General features: G+C 37.7%; 1 protein-coding gene across 1 annotated transcript in view; it reads left to right on the top strand.

Moving 5' to 3' along the window:
* POLR3B (RNA polymerase III subunit B) overlaps positions 1-24,447 on the top strand; it is an 82,316-nt gene that overhangs the window by 28,057 nt on the left and 29,812 nt on the right. Inside the window, exons 13-21 of the mRNA XM_065640943.1 lie at positions 1,488-1,649; positions 4,982-5,182; positions 6,240-6,402; positions 8,126-8,279; positions 10,289-10,363; positions 11,167-11,265; positions 14,793-14,920; positions 21,878-22,087; positions 23,850-24,008. Of these exons, the coding sequence (XP_065497015.1) occupies positions 1,488-1,649; positions 4,982-5,182; positions 6,240-6,402; positions 8,126-8,279; positions 10,289-10,363; positions 11,167-11,265; positions 14,793-14,920; positions 21,878-22,087; positions 23,850-24,008 (1,351 nt within the window). The remainder of the gene's footprint in view (positions 1-1,487; positions 1,650-4,981; positions 5,183-6,239; positions 6,403-8,125; positions 8,280-10,288; positions 10,364-11,166; positions 11,266-14,792; positions 14,921-21,877; positions 22,088-23,849; positions 24,009-24,447) is intronic.

Genomic DNA, 24,447 nt, shown 5'->3' with positions numbered 1-24,447 from the left:
GAATTTAGTCTGCTTGCTTGCAAAGCTAATCATTGCGAACACTTAAAATGTATCATGTAATGCAGATGTAAGTGTTTTGGGAAGCTGTTAGTGTGCGCAAGGAGAGGTTGTACAAACTGCAGAAGCAAAGGAGATTGGAGAGCAAAAAAAGTCAGATCGTGAACTTTAGTATCCTTTTCCTGTTACGGCTGTTTTAAGAACTAGAAGTAACTGATATCCATATACAGGACATAATTGGCTTAAATTGCAGCCCTTTGAAGGGTTATATTGCTGTTTGGAGGCGGTTTTCTGTGTTTTTGGTGTTAGTTTGCTTGTTTTTATTTCAATTCAGCTGAGCTACGTAGCTTCATTGCTTAAACTGTAGACTTTTTTTTTTTTTTTTTTAAGGGAGGGATGTGGAAGAGCATTGCACATTCCAGATAGTAGCACTTCTAGAAAAGAATGGCAAGTGTTGAACTACGTGGACTCTGTGTGGGTGTAGTTGGTTTTCTGTAGATTGTGGTGAGCAGAAAGCACCAGGATAAAAGTGTATCTGGGTGAGGAAGCTGCCTAAATAACCTGAGATATTTCTTGCCTGTTGTCGAGAGCAGAGGTTGCTTCTGGGCCCCTAAAAGGGTCTTTTTTAGTTCTGCTCGTCCAGAAGCAATGATAACTGTGCACTTTTGTGCTTCAGTCTGGTCTTGCAAAACTGTGCCTTGCTTCCAAACTCTGCATTGCCAAATTGTTTCCCCCAAGGGCCCCTTACAGTCACTGGGGTGTCTGTCTTGTCCATTTTCAGTAGTTCCTGGGAAGGGCCACTTTGTTTGACTTTTTCACTTTTAATAATAGAATATCTTAAAGTGACTCTTCACTTATTGCTTTCCTGTAATTATTCCGTCCAGTAGAACAGAAGCTGGTCTTGCCTCCAAATCTTGTATGCAGTTCAGGGTTGTACATTTAGGGTATTAAATCTTTAAAGAGAGTTTGTGGCTTCAGGAAGGAGGAAGTAGATCAACTGGATTATAATGTAGCAGATTAGGGAAAACAGTTACTAAATGGCTAGTGTAGAGATAGATGGTTATGCGAAGATAACTGTGAAGGAGGGATTCAAACAAACCAAAAAGTGATAAATGCATGGCTTAGACCAGGAGTGTCAAACTCATTGCCACTGGGGGCCACATCAGCCTCGTGGTAGCTTTCAAAGGGCCGAGTGTAATTTTAGGTCTGTATGAATGTTACTACTCCTTAGACCATTCTTCTGCTTAAATTGCTTTCTATCATGAGATAATTGGTCTAATATTGCACTTCAATTTAACAATGTAAAAAACTTGTGAGTAAAATACCATTTGAGAAACAGACGGGATTTTTTTTTTACTGACAAGAGGTATAAAAGTAGAAAAATTAAAGACTTGTTTCCCACTGCTCCCCTCTCTCCCACACCCGCTGCACCATTTCCCAGACCCGAAAAGTATCATTTTTCCCTTAATCCAATTCTTGTGTATTTCCAGCTTCTGTCTCTTCTGTTTGAAGATTTATTCAAAAAGTTTAATTCCGAACTGAAAAAGATTGCTGACCAGGTAATCCCCAAGCAACGTGCAGCTCAGTTTGATGTAGTGAAGCATATGCGTCAAGACCAAATCACCAATGGCATGGTCAATGCCATCTCCACAGTAAGTATTTTAGTTTTTGGTTTAGTATTTAAAGTTTTTCCAATATAGTGAGTGACTGAAATGTGTAAATTCTGTTGTGATGACTCTACTATCTTGAGATTACTCTACTGGTCTTGAAGGCAAATCTATTTAACATTCTTTATAGGTTAAAATTGCAAGGCTCTGTCATGAGCAGAACTTTTGGAATTCACTAAAGAATCATTAATCATCCAACACTTTTTATTTCACCATTTATTTCAAGGTGTTGCTTTAGTGTTTGTGAAGGAATGGTAGGAACAAGCAGATTTAAAATAGTGATCATGTTTGTATTTGTCCAACTTGCTGTCTTCTTGGTTCTACTTTACTATCTGGTTCATGGTATTTTTTGATATCTGGGTTTAGCTACGGTCAGGTTACATCATATGTCCAAAAGGTAGTTGAAAACCAGCTGGAAGACATCATGAGCAGAACGCAACTGTGGGTGGGGGGTGACGTGGTGAGGAAGATTAAAAAAAGCTTAATTGTGAGCTCTTTAAGAGTGATACCTTTTTATTCATATGAAGTTGCTAGTATAAGCAAATTTGCAGCATAGGAGTTAGTAGATCTCTGCTAATGACACTGAACTATTTAACAGGGAAAACTGCTTCATATTGTGTTATTGAAAAAACAAACCAAACATAATTAAACCTTGAAATATTTGTCTTAGTTAGGTTTTAGTCTGTGTCTGCGTTCTACTAGAATGGATATTTTCATTCATGTGAGTGGACAAGAACAAAAATACAACTAGTGACTTTGTCTCTTACATGACACATCTGCAAGAGGAATTTGTGAAATGGTTCCTGAAATCTAGCTACTAGCTTGTAAATGACTTTGAAATCCATAACTTTTTAAGAAATTAGATTAGTCTAAGTATTTTAGTAGCTGGTAAAAATTGTGCAACTTAATTTTTAGTCTTTGGAACTCTTGAGAGGGCTTTCCTGCTTAGCATGAAACTGAGGTTTTTCTTCAGTTCTTGTAGACAAAATTAATTCTACAAATTGCATCCAAAACCACCAACAGTCTGTTACTTACAAATCCCAGTGTTAAAGCTTATCACTATTTAATTTTATGAGTGCCCCAAATGTAGTTAAATCTCTACAGTGCACGTAACCAAAACAATTGACAGATTCATGTCTCTAAATGCTAGTGCTTTCTTCTAGCCGGTGCCAGTTTTTCCATTTGGACTGACAGAGATAAATCTGCAAACTATTCAGTACATATTGTAAAGTCTTCCTTCTTCCACAGTCTTTGGACTTTTTTTTACTGCCACATAAGCAGTTAAACACCATCTGCTCTTAAGCATTGAAAATAATTTCTCAGGAACAATGCCCAGTGCCTACTATTCAAGAGATTAAGCAAATACCATAAAAATCATTCTTGGAAATGACAATCTCCAATCTCACCAGAATGCTTCAGTGATGGTCTCAAAGAGCAATGAAATAACTCAGCGGATTCATAATTACACCAGTAGCATGCAAAAGAATTTGTCGCACCACTACATCAACTGGACAGGGGTGTTCAGTGCTATTTGTTGTAGGTCTTCTTTTTACCCAGGAAAATACCAGCAGAGAGGGTAGGTCGGGGTGACGCCGTAGGCCTCACAGACATTTCAGCATCTGCAGAATCATCCGGTGCCACCCAGGGAGCGACTTTCAGTTCACAGGAGTTTTCAGTAGGAAGTTCTCTGCTGGGGATGGGCCTCACAACAGCCCTGGCCCCAGTTTGGGTTTTTTGGACAACTTCTGAAGGAGTCAGTCTGTCACTTCCAGAGCACGTTTTTATCTCCCCTTTCCTCTGGTCTTTGAGATTTCACGGTCGTCTTGAGCAGTGAAGAAGAAACCACATGCTAGTTTAGACTACAGATGCAATAATTTCTAGCATGAGGAAAAGCTACTCTTTTATTTTCTTCCACTTATATTCTGATAACTCCCAGTCCTTAAAGAATTAAATGGTCAGCGAGTGAACCCTTCCTGAGAAAGGTGAGCAAGGGGACAGGTTCCTTTTGACTGACTTCCCGTTGGGTGTTACGTCTTCCCACTTTCTGTAGCAAGGAAAAAAGGCAAGTTCTGCAGACTATTTGATAGTTTCTCCATTGGAAGCAAGTAGCAGAATCCATGGGATGAGTTTCTTGCTGTTCATCACAAAATGGGATTGTGCTGTTAGTGTAGAAGCCAAGCAAATAAAGAAGCCTAGCAAATCACCCTCTAAAAGCATTTCAGTGTAGTACAACAAGCAAGCTTCAAGTTATTTGTTAGTATTGGTGAGCTGAGTTCATCAAAAAGGCTACAGGAATTAGTAGAAGACAATCCTTGGGAAAGTGTTACCTTTGAGATCTTTGTTGCCTTTGGATTGACCAGTAACATGATGGCTGGGGTCAGTAGCAGCAATTGGGACAGAAACTTGCTCTATCCACTGACTCAGATGCTGGGAACTCTATATGGAGTAGATGTCATGAAGTCAAAAAATGTAGCACCACATTTCAAGATCTTACAGTAGAGATTATTAAATCTGCTTGGCATAGAAACATAATTGTGTCCTGTAACATTCTCCGAACTCTGTTCTCCTAACTAAAACCACAAGTGATACTGCCTGTGATAGACTGGAAACATGAAACATCTGACGTATTACAGGTCTTGCATTTCATAGTTGGTGTGATCTTACCAGAGAAGTTGGGTATACCTGAGCCCCCCACACTCTTCTTCTGTGAGAGGACACATCAGTCAGTCTTTTTCTTATGAATTCTAAAAACAAAAGGCTTCAAGAAAGTACAGACGGCTTTGATGTCAGACTTCTCCAGTATACATGCCTGTGTTTCATACCAAAATAACGAATCACAAAAAAGGCAGAACTGAAAGTTTGTGAGTTCTATTGCAAAAGTGTATTTCACTCAAAATAAGTGGGTTTTGTTTTGTTTTTAAAGACTTGAAAAAATCTGTAAAGGGACAACATCAAGTAATTTAATTTAGCTAAATTTGAGTATTGATTTACTTGTGAGGGACAGATGATGAAGAAACTTTGTGTGTGGAATATAGCAAAATATAGATACTTTTTCTATATTCTATATAGAAAAACATATTTTCATCTGAAAGAGCAGTTCTTTTGCTTCAACTTTTTAAATACTTTTTACAAGTATGTTGTAACTGGTAGTTTATATGCAGGTAGGTAACTAGAAAGTTGTTTTCTATAAATGGACAACATTTAATGTGCAGAGCTCCTCAGAGACCATTCTGTCTACATACTGAAAAAAGGCATGTGGTGTCAAGACAGGGGTAAACTCCAATAATTTTTTTTGAAATCTTCCTTTTATTCTACAGGGAAATTGGTCTTTGAAGAGATTCAAAATGGACCGCCAAGGTGTGACTCAAGTATTGTCCCGCTTGTCTTATATATCTGCTCTGGGAATGATGACTCGAATCTCTTCTCAGTTTGAAAAGACAAGGAAAGTGAGTGGTCCTCGGTCACTGCAGCCATCTCAGTGGGGGATGCTCTGCCCATCTGACACTCCTGAAGGAGAGGTGAGGAACTTCTATTTTGCTTTCAGTATTTCTTGCCCTGGGGAATGGAGACACCATTTATTTTGAAGCATGTGTTCCTCCATCAGAGGAAGTGTTCTGACGAGGAGGTTTCTGGAGAGATAAAATTGTCATCAGCCTGATACCACAACTTGTGTGTCTTCTCACATCCTGGTCCTCATTATATTGCATTTTTTTCTCCTACGTGAGTGGACTGGCTGGAAACTGTTCAGAAGTCATTTGGCTGTATGAGAATGACACAAGGCTTCCCATTTTTGCAGCAGAACTTCTTGCTCTCTTTTGTTCAGGACAGGAAGAGAGGAGTCCTAAACTCTTATCCTTTTGTTCTGTAATAAATGTTCTGGTTTGGAATTGCAGTAGCAACCTACAGTTTTTCAAGAAACATATATTAATATTACAGAAAAAGCTTTAGCCTTTAGCTTGAAGAAAAACACCTTTGTATGTTTTACTTAAAAGGCATCATCCAGCTATTGCAACCAAATGATCGATGCTTTTCTAGTTTTCTAGTTTTTCTTTTACTTTTCTTTTTCGTGAACAGAAAATGCCGGGAGAGCTCTGAACTTTCTGGCATAAATATGTAATCGATATGAGCTAGTCTTATTAAGCAGCTGAAGTAAAATTGCACCATATAAGATACTTGGATATTTTTCATTTTAAAATGTTAAAGTTTGTGTTAGAACATATAGGATATCTGGCAAATGGGTAAATAGACTGATTTTGCATTTCCATTATGCTTCTGAGTAGCTGTTACTTTGAAGAGGGAAATACTGAGTTATACATGGTTGGATAACTTAAGAATTACAACTTCATCACTTATATTTTTTACCATTTTGTAAATGCTAAAACATTTCAGTGTGCTATAGAAAATTCTTCCTTTCTTCCTTTCTGATTTTCAGTGTAATTAGTTTGTTTCATTTCTTTCACTTCATAGTTAGATTTTTTTGTTGTTTATAAGTACAGTTTTGGAAGAAAAAGAGATGTATGGTATTAACACTTTGGAATAAAGTGGATAAAAGGTGTATTTTTTTTTTTATTTTAGGCTTGTGGTTTGGTTAAAAACCTTGCCCTCATGACTCACATCACTACGGATATGGAAGATGGCCCGATTATTAAATTAGCCAGTAATCTTGGAGTTGAAGATGTCAACTTGCTCTGTGGTGAAGAACTTTCTTATCCAAATGTGTTCCTTGTTTTCCTTAATGGTATGTATTATAACTTTTCAGCAGTCTGACTCTGATTTGTTGCTGATGGAGAGTTGGGCTTCGGAAATCCTCCCAACTATTTTGGAACACAGTCAACCGCAGATGCTGTTTTCCATGTGGAGATAAATTCATCTGTAAATATTTTAATAACTTAAACTTACAAATTCAGAACTTCATTCACAGGAAGTATTTAATTTTACTGTGATCTTTATGTGTTTTTATATATATTCATGCAAGAGCCTTTAAAACAGAAAGGAAGCATCAGTTGTTTGCAAAGTTCAGCAATGCTGTTCTCTTTAAAACTACCATTTAAATGGCAACTTGCTTTATGAGTGATTAGAAAAAATTAGACCTTGGAAAACACGCTTCTTTGCTTTGTTGAAGGGATGATTTGCGAATGTGTTTTGCATCTGCATGCTTATGTTCCTTTTACAACTGATCTTTTAGTATTTCTAAATCAACAGGTACTATATCAGATTTCAAAACACTGACGTTTTAAAAACTACAACTGTGATTTAAAAATAGCCTTTTGTCAACAGCATCTGCTTCCAGGGACTAATATTTAGTGTCTGTCACCATGAATAAGTTCTCCATTTACCTTTGAATTAAACAGCAGTTGTTCTTCAGTCCTGCCTTTTCCCAGTAACATAAAAGCAACACTTGACCAAACTGCATTCCTTTCCTCTGCTTTTCTGTAGCAGTACGTTAAAGATGAGGTTCAGTGAAACCACATGCACACTCTTCTGTCTTGTTTTATGGTCCAAAGTGGAGTGCAGAGCAGAAATATTGGACTCTTCCTTCACAAGCTCAGTCTGTGGTATGGAACAAGACAGTTATATTCCCAAATGTAGGTGATCTAGTACTGAGACAAAACAGTTCACTGTCCAATCTACTAGTTTGTGGGTTTAATCCATAAAAAATGTCAGGCTTGTGGAGGGCTGACTTGATTCTGATTTAAACTTGTGACCTAAAAAGGCAGAAAATGTGTTAAGTACAAATCCTTTAAGTTATAAAGACCTTGATATTTTCTTATAAACTCCCTAAACTATCATGCTTTGTCTCCTTCTTTAAAGTTTTGTTTAAAATATTACCATACTTATTTTATATATTAAGGTGACTTTGGTGAGGTGACTCTTTAAATGAGTTTTACTCTCTTGTTTGTTGTTCATGCATCAGAATACTTAAGTATGTGCTGAAGTGCCCTGCTACGATAGCAGTAGCTTGTTGAGTAAAGTTCCTGAAGGGAGGAATTCTGGTGCTGTTGTGAGCAATCACATATATCAAAAATATCAGGTCTTTTCTAAAATTTCTGACAAGGCAGCAGGACAGTTCCTTGATGTGTTCTTGGAAACCTTGGATCTGTTTCAGTACAGGTGAAATTGCAGCCTTCAGAAGCATTGTTTGCTTGTACGCTAACTGGTGAATGGGCACCTGAGCAGGCACATGTTTGAAGAAAGCTGAATTAAACACATGGTTTGGTTTCTGAAGCTATTTGGAGGTAAACAGAGAGATGATCTGTGAAAATCTGACACTTCTTCTTATGTTTACTGAGAGAAAAAAAGAAGCCCATTCTTATTAATGTCAGAAAAGGGAAATTTTATGAAAACTCTTTATTTGCAAGAAGTAGGAAGTACTTCTATGCATGCTAGATGTGATCAGAATTTGTAAGTAGAGTTTTGGAAATGCAAAGAATGCGCCATGAATTTGTTCTCTTTCTGAATAGGTAACATCCTTGGTGTCATACGTGATCATCAGAAATTAGTCAACACGTTTCGAATAATGCGTCGAGCGGGTTATATCAATGAATTCGTCTCTATCTCTACAAATCTTTCTGACAGATGTGTCTACATTTCCTCTGATGGAGGGAGATTGTGCAGGTAAACATCTTGTCAGAATTATCCCACTAGTGAACTTACTATAAACATTGTTTTATGCACTGCAAATACACTGGGCTAAGACTTTCACAAGTATGGATTTAAGCAAATTCAGTAGGACCTGAGCATCTCTTTTCTTCTGTAAATAGCCCTCACTCAAAACAGACAGATCTGAGAAACGTACTATACAGTCAAGCAACTTTTAAAAAGGACAAATAAATCCATTTTATTTGTAAACAAAAGTCAAAAGAAAATGTTTCTTCTGTCTTCTTTTTTTTTTTTTTTTAAAAAAAAGAGAGGATTAAAATCAACCTGATTGGCAACTGTGGTAATGTCCACTGTCCTTGAAAGGTTTTTTTGCTTCCTGTGAAGCAAGAAACAAGCGGCCACTTGCCTGATATCCCATGGATGTGATATTACTTGTTAGAATGGGACGCTGCTCTTTGTCTTCAAGGGCCTTTAATTCTGTTGCAAAACTTTCTCAGATGTGTATACCTATTTGCTATAATACCAATAATCTCACAACTTTGATTTATTTCATTTCTTACCCTTAAATAGGTAGGGAATTCAGTAAACCTAGGAGGAAGGTCCCCACCTTCAGATGCTTATGCTCTTGATCAGACAGAAAGAGTGCCTGAGTAACAGTCACGTCAGGGAGAAAAGCAAAATGAATTGGGTGGCTAAAATGAGAAAGAGTGGAACATAACAATACTTTGAGACAGAAAGTCAGGTTGATTTACAGTAAAGGCTAGAGACTCCAGTCAGATTATAGCAGCACTGTGCTGGCTCTTTGCAAGTAAAACATCTCCAGGTCCAAGTAATCAGCCTAAAGAACAAGGCATAGAAGATGGACAAAGCAGAGATTGGGAGAGGCAGAATGATTTAGTAAATATATGCATATTTTTGCATTGACTAGCTATGTGAATATTTTGTGTGCACTTTAAAGAAGCAGCAGCCACAACTACAGTTGGCATTCCACCTTATTCAGTAATTGAATCTCAGAGCACATTGAATGCAGTTTGAGACATGCTGGAGGCTCCAAAACAGTAGATATACAAACCATCATTTAATCATACCTGATCAAGAGATCAAGAATAGGGGCATATTCCGTGGCAGAGAAATCACTTTTCCAGTCAGGACTAATTTTGGCCATTCTGCAGTTTTGGAGATGCAGCAAAACTTCCGATTTGTAAAATAAAGACAAGTGAAACCATGTGGATTTCCAGGAGTGTACCAAGTTTGCTTTGTGGCACCTCCCACCCCTATTAACCATTTAAAAGTGCTCATTAGTCTTCAAACAGTTATTTAGACTTCAGAGTGGACTCCACAAGTATCTTGTAACTATTTGCTGCTCTTTATATAAGAGCAACTTGTCCAAATAGCAACAGCCCTTGACGTTTCATTCTTGCATGCCATCCTTTGTGTCAGTGTTTTCTTGCGGTCAGGAAGCCTTCAGAGATCCTTGTGCTGATGAAATTTATGGATTCATGTAGGTCACCCATAGTAAATTCCTGTCCTTTACATCATGTAGGTAACAGCAAAATACATTCTCGCATGTGGACACTTGAGCACAAACTGGTCACTCGGTGTTGTATGAAGTCCCTGCGATATCCATAGAACTTCATGCTGTTCTTAGCTTGGTAGATTGGGAAATCTTAAATCTTTTAAAGCCATCAACAAAACGTGTAGGTAAAAACTCATAAAATGTTAGTTTAAAGATTTAGAGGAGGGAGAAAAGGCTTCCTTCTTAAAATCGAAATCTTAATTATTCTTGTACACTTTTGGGGTACTTCATAGACAATTTGTCAGCTCAGGATATTTCTGTATCAAACGAATGGCTGAATAATTAGTTATTGTATTTATGTGGCTGTATCAGTTAAAGGCACACAAATTAAAAGTGATTTATGAAATAGATTGTGTGTGGGCAGGGTTCTCAATGTAAGTGTAAATTAAGTTACCTGCTTAAGTATTTGCTATGATAATCCTTTTTTAATTTATTTTTTTAATTGTAGACCCTACATAATTGTTAAGAAGCAAAAACCTGCGGTTACAAACAAGCATATGGAAGAACTGGCTCAGGGATACAGGTACACAATTCAAAGAGACCATATTCATCTTCACATCTGTCTGTAAATACTGTGTGGAAATACTTCGGTCAGTCAGTATTTCACTATCTTGGGGTTAGCTATGTAGAGGAAAACTCTACTCTCATATATAAATTAATGATCAGTGTATTGAAGGTTTTCTCTTTAAGTCAAATTAAGTCTGGTCTTCTTATTTTGTTATTTGGAACTTATTTTGTTCCTGCTATGAAATTAGGTGATTATACAGAATAAATATATCTCACTTTCTCCTCTTTCTCTAAGTGGAAGGCCTGAGGCAGTATCCCCTTCGCCTGAATGAAAAGCCAAACACTTCAAAGGAAAACAAACTTGACCACCCTAAACCAGACACATTCAGAATCAGTTTTGAAACTACTCGCAAATTCTTAGTTAGGATGTTTAAAAAAAAAAAAAAACACCAAAAAACCAAAGACAAACCACAAAACCCCATTTAAACTTAGCTTTCACTAAATTTTGCAAAACCATCACAAAAGCTTACTAGATTATTCTTATACTTGCCTACATTTATAGTGATGAGTACATACAGGAAGATTTCATTTAGGTATTCAAATAAGTAACATTGCTCAGTCAGACTGTGTGAAGCAGGAATGGGCAAGGGGATTAATTTTAAAAAAATCAGTTTTCTTTAAATGTGTAAAAAGCGCAGTATTTCTCCAGTTTAACTTCTACACACTACATTCCTTCAATGTATGTATTATGTAGTTCTATTTTTGCAGAAATATAAGACAAGACAGTACTCCTGATGTAACTTTTTAATTTAACTGTAGGAATTTTGAAGACTTCTTGCATGAAGGCCTTGTTGAATATTTGGATGTGAATGAAGAAAATGACTGTAACATTGCACTATATGAACATACAATTAATAAGTAAGTATGCATTCAGACTAAACACTGCTAGAGGAACAACTTTCATCGGGTGACTGTGAAATGCGAGCATGTTAATAATGTTGCTGTTTTCACACATACACACTGCTCCCCCGCTCATGGTTGAAACAGCTCCAGATGAAAGGTAAAGAAAGAAATCCGGTTACATACATCCTAAATTATCCATGGGATAGTTACTATCCATGGGATAGTTGGGAGATCTCTCACTGCTTCTGACTCTCAAAAATATGAAATACTTAAAGGTGTATCCTTTGTTTCTCTGGATTTGGCGCTTTTCTTTCCTGATCATTGGGCTGTTAATCATAAGTAATTTTATGCAATAGGAATCCAGAAGTAAAATGTTTCCACATGTTAAATGATGATCTTAGCATGTCATGATTGTCATTTGGAAAAATCTTTCTCTCTTACGGCTGTAGAGGGACCCTGGACAACTAGCTTACACTAAATGTCTAAAGTACTGGAATGAGACCTTCCTTTTGACTTTTGGATGTATAATAGGCTCTGATAAAAATGTTTGTATCATTCTGTGTATTCTTTACCAAGTGCGTTAAACTCATTCCTGGTATGTGATTTTCATTCAGAAAGGTTTCCAGATTCATAGTGGTTTCCACATATAGAAAGGACCTGGTGCTTTTTTTTATTTTGTATCTTGTGACTATGATTAAAGAGCCCACATTAATGGAAGGATTCTTTTAAATTTTTAAGTTGTCCTATCTTTATACTTTTTTCTAATGTTCTTCTGACAATATCCTGTCAACCAAAGGCTACATATAAGACGTTAGAAGTTATCTCCATGAAATGTTTGACTTATGCAGAAAATGCATTTTCTAAGCCTTCTGTCCTGGTCAAGTACTCATGGAAGCCAATAGAAATACATCATTGATTTCAGTGGAGACCTTCAGTTATCTTTAACCTTTTGCATTAACTCTGCTAATCAAATTGTATTGCTCCTGCCCAGGCTTTTGAAGACTTATCACTTTAAGAAATTACTCTTGCATGCTCTTGGCTGGCTTCTGTATACACGAGCAAAGAAAAGCACACACAATTGCTGTCATTTGTGCCAAAATTGAATAACTTCCGTGAAGTACCAGAGCTGAAAAGTTTAAATTACAGGACACCTGACTCAGCTAGGAAGATTAATGGAAGCATATCACATGAAATCACTGTTTAGTCAAAAATAGGAGGAGACAGTGAACTTCCAGTGGGCTAGTGCAAGGAAATGACTCCATGACAACTGCCAAAAAGTTTGAGAGCTTCTTGTGTTGTCCATCAACTTGTTTTGAGTTTAGCTTCGGTGCTTGTAGCAAATAGTGCCTTCAGGTATCTGAGCTTGCACCATATGAGCATATTGCTCCTTGTGCTTAGTAATTATATTCCCCACATCCTGAATAGTTGATTTGTGTGCCCCTTCCCCCAGCTGATCATCTTGCATTTTAAATGGTGTGACCATGTTGGTACAACTTGTTCTGGTAATACAAGGGGTACAATCCACTATTGTGAAGTATCCATTAACATTCCTGCTTTTGTAATGTAGGCTTCTTTTAGCTACAGTATCCTCTCTTTACCTTTCCAATCCAATTAGGGGTTTATTCTTGGGAGGATTTGACTCTATTTAATGCATTCAATTTCTTCCTTACCCATTTGTAACTCTGATTTCCAAACTCATGAGGTTGCCTTCCTTTCTTGGGCCCATTTCTGGCAGTGGCATTTTGACTTGCAGAAGTTGAACTGCTCTGTAAAGTTTGAAGGTCTCTCATTAGCACTGTGGAATACTTCATAAGACACAAGCATCTGCATATGTTTCATCTTCTTTGGTTGAAATAGGATTGACCCAAATGGAAAAATACTTGTGTTGAATTCCCTGTCTGAAAAATGTGTATGTAGTTTGATGCACTAGTACCTTCTGAAGAAATTAGCTAACTTCACTGTGAGTAAATCTTAAGTCTCTTGTTTTATTGTTTGAGAAGTGTCAGGAGTTCTGCGAAGTCCTGCAGAATGGGGGAGCAGTCTGTGCTTTAAATTCACTACTGGCTCTTGGGACCATTTTGCAATTACTTGACTGCAGCTCGGATTCTACAATTCACATTTTCTTCAGATAGGCTTCAATTAACGTAGGTCCTTTTTATTGAGTGGAGAAAATAGTGGGTGTCCTCTGGCCAGCGGGTGATTTTTAGGTTGCTCAAGCATATTTATGATTCATGAAGATTTCTGGGACTGATGGATAATTTCACTAGGCTTGCCCCTCAGGGTTTCCAGATTTTTTCCGTTTTCAATTTTTCCAGTAGTACACACAGTGTTTATGTAAGTTTCTGCTGCTCCTTGTCTTCAGTCTGGATATATCTGTGGGTAATTCCTCAGCCTTTTTGAGCTCGTGATGCTTTGCTGTCTTTTAAGTGTTGCCATAATAAAGATTTTTCCAGTCATTTCCTTTGCAAAGTCTTAACTTTAAGTAATCAAGTAATTTGTTTAACTAATTTAAAAAAATCTTCCAAAAGACTTCCAAGATAAGTCCTACATTAAAGACGGGTTTTCAGAATGCAGTGGTTTTAGGTGTGCGGGAGAAGCAATGTATGCCTAAACCCAAGCTCTGTGTAATAACTCCAGCACTTTGTGAAAGAAAGCTTTGGATAGGTTTAGTTATAATTGTCTTTATTTCAAAGTTCCCCACTTCCTAGTTACTAATCTTGATTTTAAAAGCAGACCTGCTTCAGCCAAGCTTTATTGTACTCTCCATCCTTACTTATTAGTCGCTCCACTTGCCTCCCAATGCACATTATGATTTAATTGTCTTTACTGGGTATGGACTTTCTCCTCCGAAGCTTGTGCCAGGCAGAACGAATTTTGTTATCTCTCAATCTTTACTCCTTCTCTCTCTCTTTTTATTTCTCATCAATACTGACTTTTAACAACACAATCACTTCCAAAATATTTGCAGAGCTTTTCAAATGGTGTTTTATTATGCCGTATCACCCATGGCACTGGATATGGTTTGGACACAGATGTTTTCCCTCTAACTGATATTATATAACTGACCATGGAAAACTAAAACTACACTTTTCTTTTTTTCAGTACCTGAATCTGTCTTGTTCTTCCTTTCTCCACCTCCCCAGTGGATTTCTAGATCTCTGAGACTGGTAATTTGATGCAGAGGTCTCTCATTACATGCAAAGACATTCCTTAAGGCATTTTGGGTCTTACTATGTAAACTGATGTTTTATTGTCCTACTGAGCTCCCTCAGGTTGTCGTTATCTGGAGGCTTTTTCTCCATGATGGAAATTCATAAACCCTCATTTATTTTTCCTTCATTTCTTTTCATGTGGAAACACTTAAAGCCAAAAGAAAGTTTTAAAAAAAAATCCCATAGTCAATGCATATTTTGATATCCTGCTGACTTACATTTTCCTGAACAGAATTGAATTGAAGTATTATGAGATACTACTAAATTAAATAAGTTCTAGTTAAGGTATTTGTTCACAAGGATGCTATAACTGGTACTCTTTCTTTTAAGAGATACAACGCATTTGGAGATTGAGCCTTTCACTCTTCTTGGTGTCTGTGCCGGGCTGATTCCGTATCCTCACCACAACCAGTCCCCAAGAAACACTTATCAGTGTGCCATGGGGAAACAAGCAATGGGTAAGACTCTTTTAATTCCCTTTTGGAGTGTTATGTAGTTTTTGAAGCCATGTAGCAAAAGTGAGAAAACAGATAAATTCTTTCTTTCGTAGTTCACGTAACGGCTTTGCTAGGAAGAGGAAAAGAGCACTTCTTTAGCTTAGAGAAATAAAGAATTTACCTCTAAAAGTTGTAAAAATTAAAATGAAAAAATTACCCATCAGTTTTACTTAATGGGGACTATATCTGCAGGTCTTAATACTTAAAAGAAAAATTGGAGAAACAGGGCACTGTTGCTGTTGTTGTTTTGTTGGGTTTTTTTCTTTGATAATCGTCATGACTTCAAGTTTTCAGCATAGCTGCAGGATTGGCAGAGGGGGCTTTTTTTCCTCTTTATGCTGTGATGTGCTGTGGGTTTCCAGACAAAAAGAGTTAAAAAGTGCTTTCACAGAGCACACAGAGAGGAGAATTTCCCTTAATAGTCGAGTAATTGCCCTAAAAATAAATAAATAGTTACACTGACATTAGAGAATAAGAGGAATCAAAATGTGAAAGATAGTGCTTAGTTACTTGAACACTTCCTGCAGTAGTAGTTTAAATTTTTGGCTTTTTCTGTTTTGGATGAAGATGGCAAAGAATGACTTCTCAGCAAAACAACTGAAACAAAATTAATTTCCTGATCACTTAATAATTCTTTTTACAAGTGTGATAGCTGATCATTAAAAACCAAGCGTTTCGTAAATTTGCTGTTGTGGGTAATTGACACTAGGTAAGTTTTAATCCTTCCTTTAGTACACAGCTAAATGAGCATTAAAACATCCAAGTCATATGGCCCGTGATCAAGACAGAGTGAGTCCCGAGAAGAACCTGACGAGTGGTACGTCAATTCAGACAGCCGGACCCAGACTTGTGCCGTACATGCCAGTTTTACGTCCTTGTATTGATGGCTTGCTTGCAAGTTGAGAGCTACAGCAGAACAGCTCTGTGTCCTGAAAAAACTAACACTTCTGTTGGGTTTACTAAACCATTTGTTTTGTGCTGTGTGTTCGAAACTGAGACACTGCTCCTTTTATGAGACTTCTCCAGCAGAATTTATAGCAAAGTAACTGCCTTGTGCTGAGTTGTCATGTTCAGCACATCAAAATAGAAGAAAATAGCAACAGATGCATGTCCTCCCTTTAAATTCATATAAAAAAAGGAAAAAAATAAAGAGGAGCAATGCAATCTTTTTCCTTACAGTTCTCCCCCATGCCATTATCTTTCCCCCACCCCCGAGTCTCTATTTTATGACTATTAGTCTCAGAAGGTTTGGTTAGTTACCACACACAGTTAAGCAGGATCAGTGTGTACAGAAAGCCAATTCAGTATCTGTGGAGTTCTTTTGTAGTTTTCTGTGTGAAGGTTTTTTTCCCGTTTTGTTTTGAGTGTCATTTGCAATTCATTGTCTGTGTTTTCTGAGGTTGGTGTATTCAGCTGCTTTGACCCTAGGTCTTGCACATTTAGCTCCTTGGATACAATCCTCTGACGTTCCTGCTGACGCTAGGAACACAAAAGCCATTGAATATCTTGAGCAATAAAAAAAAGCTTTTGTTTCGGTTTGTTATGACAAAACACCTGACTCAAAGAATAAGCAGCTAGATAAAAGTACATTTTAAAAGTTGGCACATGACCTGAGCTGTATTTTGCTCTGTCTGAAGTATCTGCAAACACCTGAAGCTTTTTCTAATAACTGCTTTAAAAAAAAGCCACCGTAAGTGGCAAGGTTTAGGAGCAGAAAAGATTTTTCTCTACACTTATTGATCAAATGACACCTAGAGAATATTCCTGAAATCTGACACGTATTTTTTTTCTGTTTGTACTTAGGAAGAGATGATGTAGTGTTTCAAACCCTCGCCTTTAAGTAACCATCCACCCTTCTTGTTTTCTTTCCTGTCCTGAAGTTGAAGAGCAGCTCCTGGTCCAACATTGTCATGTGAAAAATCTCATGTCCAAGTCCACTGTGTCATTCCCTTGCCTGTCAAAACCCCTGGGGGCACAGGGGGAGCCCCAGGGGTTTAGCCTGGGAAGGGAGACACTGGTACTTCTCAACACTGACCCTCTCTGAACAAGTCACAGGGCTGTGCCAGCATCTTTGGACAGTCTGTGCCCTTTTTTAAGCAACGTCAAGCTAGGGAAAGGAGGAAATGGAGGATGAACATCAGAGCTTGCAATGGGGTCTGCAATCCAGTATCTCTGACAAGCGTTAGGTATTAAAATATTAATATTTCCATAGGATAACATGGAACGTCCAGAAAAATACCCCTCTTTCATGGACAGAATGAGTTATCTTGCTGGAGGACTGGGGCTGCACTTAGTGAGCAAACTGGAATTCAGGGAAATTAAATTGAAATGAAATCCCTCTATTTTGGCATAGATAATTTACCGTATGTTGCAGGTCGAACTGTAAGACTGAGGGGAAGTTATGGGTAGGTAGCAAATACAACAGCAGCTGCAAGGACCTCAGCTGAACATTGACATTTCAGTGCAAAGTTAACACTTGTATCTTAAAATCCGAGAAGTCTTTAAGATTAAAATACAAGAGTCTGTACTGTTTGCATTCCATGTGTTACTAAAATAATGTTTAAGAGGATCAAAGGCTCCTACGATTAGACAAACAGTTTTCAATGGAGCTTTTCAATTCCATTAAGACATAGAAAATCAGTCGGTTTTACACACGATACCTCTGCAGCTGTGAAGTGTTGTATAAAAGCCTAGTGTAAGAAATGAAAGCACAGACATTTTCCTGCCGGTAATCCACCATACTGCACACGCGCATCCGTGGAAGCGGCAGTGTGGGTACACAAAGCAAGCTGTGCGCTCCCATGGCCCAGCTGTGCTCTGCAGTTCCAACCCAAATGTCATAACGCAAGTCTTGAGTTAGGAAAGGAGGTTTGGGTGCTAACTTTAACCTGTGAAAGAGTGGAAAGTATTCGAGGGGAGGTTGGTAGGTGGGCGAGAGCATTGTTGCAAAGTTTTGTGTTGAAGCAACACAAATATCAAAGAATATTACAAAAGAAGCCTCTTACTATATTGTGTGCATTCTGCTTTGCTTCCGTCCAGCAGCAAAGCCCTTGGTTTGCTGCTTTGCCTTGTGCTATAACCAGCTGAATGTGTTAAAATTGAGTTGAGAAGACACATTGTGGTTCAAGGAACCAAGCGCTGGGGGTGGTTGCGTTTTTAGCAGTTCTGAAAGGCTTGTTGGTAGGCTGAGAGCTACAGTGCTCCCAAATTTTGTACGGCCAGCCTGTTGGCAGAGGATCGAAACGAACGTCAAAGCGAAACCAGCTGTTGCTGGTCATCACAGCTGGACCTGGGTGCTCTGTGGCTGGGGCTCGGTTCTGCCGCTGCCCTTTGGGCTCTAAAACACCGTGTCTTTTTGCCAGCTCTTCTCTCCCTGGTAGGAGGTACAGGGGTGCCGAGACAGAAATGAGCCAGGCGCCTTCTCCCAGTTTACCTATACTCTTTTTAACTGACTTTTTAATCTGTCTACGGTGAAAAGAATACTTCAAGTGCTGAACATCCAGATTGCTTAATACATGTACTGTGAAAATCTCTCTGAGCTGAGTTGTAGCCCCCTCCACAAGGTTCAGTACAGAATTTAAAAATTGTACTCCTTTCTCCTGTTGGTTTGCGCTCGTATAAAAAGACAAAATAGTAGAAAATCCATGCTGAAATCAGTACAGAAATTATTTTCTTGGCATGCACAATAATAGCTCTTTTGCTGCATAACTTAAGTAGATTGATTTCTGTACCTTTGTTAATTTTGGTTGTACAGTTAAATGTTGCTGTAAGTAATACACCAAAGAATTGGATAAATCCTTATTTTAGCTGGCTATTTGCTTTAGTGAGTCCTCAAAACTTTCTGCATCAGAATAATATACTGTTCATTCTAAATATCAACAGATAGCATTTTTATAGAGATTACTTCACAGTGAAGAATGATCAAATGATACTTTAAAAGGAAAAAAAAAGAACTTATCAGGAAATAAAAAAAGCAGAGAATGCACACGTGCATTCTTAATGTACCGAGCACTGAGAAAAAGCAAGAAAATGATCTTTGTTGTATCTAGGTCAGCCCTGTGTGTATTGCTTTAAACAAGGCTAATTACCAATGAAAAAAAAATGGTTCTTGCTGTTGGGATAATTATAAATGTGGGTCATTGTGCACAGGGTTTGTTATGGCAAAGTTTAATTATACTTTACTTTTGCTCGGCTGTTTGGCTGAAGCAAACAAGGGCTCTGTTCTTTCAGAGAGAAAACAGAAATAAAGCCAGTGGCTTCCTTCATTTCAATGCCCACACAGAGGTCTCGTCCCAACACACCAGTCCTCAGAAGAAGAGAGCTGCTGCTTCATTTTTAATAAGCACAGTGTGGTTTAAGACTGTGGTTTGTTAGACCAGTCTAGATAAGGCATTATTTGTATAACCTTTAAATGATAGCAATTAGGACAAATATTGCTGATGTACGGCATGGTTTTTGGCTAATTTATTTCACTTGTGGTCTTTAATCATTCTCTAGCCAGTTTCTTGTCTGCTAGGATATCCATCGTTGATATATATGTATACATTTTGCATTTGATATGACACAGCATTCAACTCCTGAAGAACTGCCTGAATACAGTTTATTATTGAGGCTCAAAATCTCAGTAATATCAGTAGCTCATGGCTCCTGGTCTGATACAAACAGTTACAGTTCCGTTAGGCGTATCTGAACCTCTGATAAAAATATCAACTTTGAAATATGTGAAGCGTCTGAGAGGGAAATAATTTGCATTACCTGAAATATGTAAAGTTGTCATCTGTAATCCTTGTTGTATAGGGGATTTCCACAGATTGTTACTGAGGCATAAAGGACAAGTTTAGCAATGATCAGGTGCTCCAGACTTCATCCCATCTTAGCATCCCTGACCAGTGATCCATAGCAGGTATAGCACGTAAGTGTCTCAGAGGAGGAAAAAATTGCAAGCATTTCAAAAGTGAAAGTTGGCGTGGCATACTCAGGAGAAGATTTCCCTCAACAACAGGAAAATGTACCTCTCCATAAAACCCTTAGGATGAGCTCTACAGCAGACAGCCCATCCCGAAAGCACACAGATTATTCATTCTAGGTGCAGAGGGAAAAAAATGACCTAAACCTCTGAAGTTTTAAATTTGGAAGTAGATTTTCCTAGCTGTAGAGTGGGAAAACCAGTTTGTTTATTAAAGTACAATGAAAATAAGGTCTAATACTTAGGCTAAGGGAATATCAGAAGTAATAGGGCCTTCAGGTGGTGGGCCCGGCAGGGGCAACTGGAAGGGTCTTCAGCGTTGATGAATCCAGGCCCTACCAGCTTGCTTCTTACTGGAGACAGAAAATACTGCTCAGGGATAATTAATTGCCTTCTCCAAAAAGACAACAGAAAAGCAGCTGCTCAAAAGCAGACAAGTAGAGCCTGTCAACTCTACAAGATCTTCCTCACTGTTTGAAAATGCTGTGCCTATGACTTCAAAGCCACTTTCTAGAACCAAGGAAAGTCTGGGCGTGTGAGAGATGGTTAAAACAGTTTATTTTCAGACAGTATCTGTTGAGTTCCTTGTTCTTGTCCTTGGGAAGGGTACACCTGCGGTGACTTAGGAGAGGGAGCAAAGTGCCAAGGACAGGGTAGGTCTTTGGAACAGTGTATGATGCTGCCTGGTTTTAGATATTTGATTTTCTAGACATTTTCTTTAAATGCAGGCATTTGGAAATTGCAAGTAGATTCACACAAAACTTGAAGCTGACCTCCCTTAAGAGCAGGTTGGTGTTCAGCTGTACTGTATTCTGCCTATGTCAAGTCTTCATTATACACTGACTGCTTTGACCTTTCCTTGAAAGCAGACAGCCTATGAAATTGCAGGAGAAAATGGAAAGGTTTTGAAAGACTTATCTCCTAAGTACAAGTACTACAGAATATTTAGTACTTAAAACTTTAGAACTTTAACTTCTCAGACTATAATTTCTTAATTGCTTAGAGACATAGCATAGTCCTGGTAAAGCAAACTCTAATAACATACGATTGCCTTAACTTTTGTTCTGCTACACAACAGTTTATGTTTCCCTGCTGGGTGTTAATTATTTTTTCCCTCAGATTTCAGAAGACACTTTGGCAGTCTGATGGGACAGGGCCAAAAATTTCAATCTCAAGCTGGGAGGTCTATACAAAGGGTTGAATTCTGAACCATAAATTTAAAATTAATTTCATGTGAGAGACAAATATATTGTGAGTGAACTTCTACTGTAGTCTTTTTAGCAATGATGTCTCTAATTTCAGAAAGTAAATCAGTCTTGGCTGCTGCTAACTGTACACTTTGTTCATGCTTTGTGACATTCTAACACAGGCTGCTGTTGAACTAATTATTGGCCAGAAAAAGGAAGGAAATATGGTGTGGAAGACACAGAGCTTGAGTCACAATTCCTCTTGAACTCAATGGGAGTCTTTCTGTTGATTCTCATGAAATTTTGGATCAGGTCTATGGAACATAAGTTCAGCCCTCCAAAAACGATGACTTATGGCTATTAGAACAATAAAAGCAAACTTCATATTTGCACTGTTACTTGGCGTAGTGATTAAAAACCAGAAATCTTATTTGCATTCAGTCATATAGGACCTGACTTTGATTTCTTTTGTTGTTGTTGTTCTTTTTGTCTTGATGCTTAGGTTTTCCCTGCTTAAGAAAACATAAATTCTTTCTGGAAGCTTAAATTAAGAAGCCACTTACGTCTTTATTTACATATAATAATGTAAAGTTGTTTTGGTTTGATCTCTTTTATTATTTTTCCCCTTCTTTTATTAATTTCTATTATTATATGAATTTTCTCAGTTTGTGGTTTTATTAATTTGCATTTTGTTAAGTTTTTAGCCAAAACATTTCTAGGAAACTCGCTAATGTTCACACACTTTTGTTTTTCTTTTACACACAGGTACTATTGGATACAATCAAAGAAACAGGATAGATACTCTTATGTATCTTCTAGCCTATCCGCAAAAGCCAATGGTAAAAACAAAAACAATTGAACTGATAGATTTTGAGAAACTGCCTGCTGGACAGAATGCCACAGTCGCTGTGATGAGCTACAGCGGCTACGATATTGAAGATGCTCTTGTCCTAAATAAGGCCTCTTTGGACAGAGGTAAGAACCATCAATTCTTTCCCAGTTCTCCAGTGTGTCTTCTAATACAGGTTTTAATAAACTTGTTCTCTTGTGGTGTCATCCTATAATAACTTTTATTGCAGTTATGAACAGTACATGTCCGATTAAGAAATCGAATTCCAAAACTGCTTTGTGTGCTTTTGTTTGTTTTCTGCATGAATAGTTATTGTAATTCCGTGCTTGCAATAGTGTGGTGAAGTTGCCAACATGTGAATCAACTTTGAAGTAAGGATATTATAAGAAAAAATGGGCAACTTTTGGCCTCAAATAAAAAAGGGTGAATGGTCCCTTTTTGAAAGTACTTACTTTATGAAAAATGTAAGGTATTAAATTATCTCTTCTGTGGGGCTTGATTTTTAGGTGCTTACCTGAACCATTGTTCATTACTAACAGATGGGCCTCGTTATTTTCAGCAGTAACAAAAGCAATAGTTGAAATTAAACTTTGGAATGTATTTGGGAAAGGGATGGAACGCGTTGCAGTTTGTGCCATTGTGAACTTGATTCTCTGAAGGAGCAATAGCAGTATTGCCTACTTTCTGAGGGAAAATTCTAGTATTGTCTAAAGCAAAATAACGTTTATTCAGAGAGAAACTAATGACCCACTTCCTTAAAAAGCAAAAAACAAAACAAAACAAAAAACCCAACACAAAAAAACCCAAACAAAACAAACAAACCAACCTGTGCAGTGTATTTTAAGTAAAAGTACTTAAGCACCAGATAAAAGGTAACTAAGTGAAACCTGTGTTTGCCGATCTGGCCTGTCTCATTCCTTCCACAGTTCTTCAGAGCTTTGTGTTAATGCTGCTGGGGGTTGGAAGAGAGTTGCATAAAAACTCTTTTCTCTCTCTCTCCTAAATAAATTCCCTAGAGAGAAGACACAGTGCAGTGTGATCAAATTGTTTTTAGTTTCGGGTGGCCAAAATCAGATTCTTCCATGACTTTATTCCCCCCACCACCACACTACCTTCCTTCTAGTTGCTAGGCAGCAATAATAGTATTCCTAGACATGTATCTTTGGCATTAATGTCTGCCGCATTTAATTTATGCCTCCTCTTCTAAAACAACAACAGGCATGATTTAAAACTGAATGTTTTCTTTTCTGGTAGGCTGGTAACATTTACAGGGAGAGCTGTGGTGCTTGTCAGGAGTTACTTGACATAATCTAAAGATATAGATGTACTGTATGTGGCTGCAACAATCTTTCAAGTGAACTAAAATAACATCGGATTATTAGAAAACCTGGTTCTTGGTTGTTTGTAATTCTAAATGTGATGAAAGTGTTCAGTATCGTGGCTAGTTGCTGTACTTGGAGAGAAGTTCCAGAGATGCCACTTTTCTCATCTAAAACCCTAAACAAACCTATTTTATAACAGTATGTGTGATTCAGAATTCTTTCAGCTGGGAAAAAAGTGAGTAATGGGGTAGTTATATGAAACACTCAATCAGCTCTTTCCTGGTAGGCTACCTTGTGCCATCCACAAACATGAGTAAAAGTTCAGGTTTCTTAGAACTCCCAAAAGGAAGAGGTGCTGTTCTTGTCCTGTTACAGTCTCTCCTCCTCTGTTACATCTCCCTGTGGAACACCGAAGGTAAGAGAAATGACAATGAATAATCTAACTAATAAAAAATTTTTTACACTCTGTAGCTCAGCAGGTAGATCAGCATTCTTATTTTATTCTGATAATATATTATAAAGAATCTTTGAACTCCTAAGCAGATGAGTTTCTGTTACATTTTAGGTTTTGGAAGATGTCTTGTGTATAAGAATGCCAAGTGTACACTGAAGCGTTACACAAATCAGACATTTGATAAAGTTATGGGTCCAATGTTGGATGCAGCTACCCGGAAACCAATCTGGCGCCATGAAATTTTAGATGCTGATGGCATCTGCTCTCCAGGTATGTCAAACTACCCGTTTCGGTCATGGCGTGTTCATCATCTGAGGTAGAAATCAATGTTCTGTTAATATTTCTTGTGCACCTTGTTTTATACTTATTGTCTTTTTTTTTTTCTTGAAGGTGACAGCATTGTAATGGAAAACTTTAAAATGTTAGTTTCTGAAAGTAGTGCAGTACGAGTCATTGGGGGTTTTTTTGTGTATGAGAAAATGGAGCTTTATATTTAAGTAGAAGAGAGTCTTTAACAGTGTGAATCTATTGAAGCATTCGAACTTGTATTCTTCTTATATCTCCAAACTGGCAAATTTTAATACTGTAGTTTTTTACTGTTTGTCTCTCATAAGTTCTGTCATTGTTATTTTTTAAGGATAGACTCCTTATGATTTTGATTTCATATATCAAAACCTCCAAGCATGCTTCATGCAGTTGTTTGAGGAAG

The sequence above is a fragment of the Caloenas nicobarica genome, chromosome 1 (assembly GCF_036013445.1).
Source record: "Caloenas nicobarica isolate bCalNic1 chromosome 1, bCalNic1.hap1, whole genome shotgun sequence".
NCBI classification, from domain to species: domain Eukaryota; kingdom Metazoa; phylum Chordata; class Aves; order Columbiformes; family Columbidae; genus Caloenas; species Caloenas nicobarica.
This window is presented reverse-complemented; position numbering and strand designations above follow the sequence as displayed.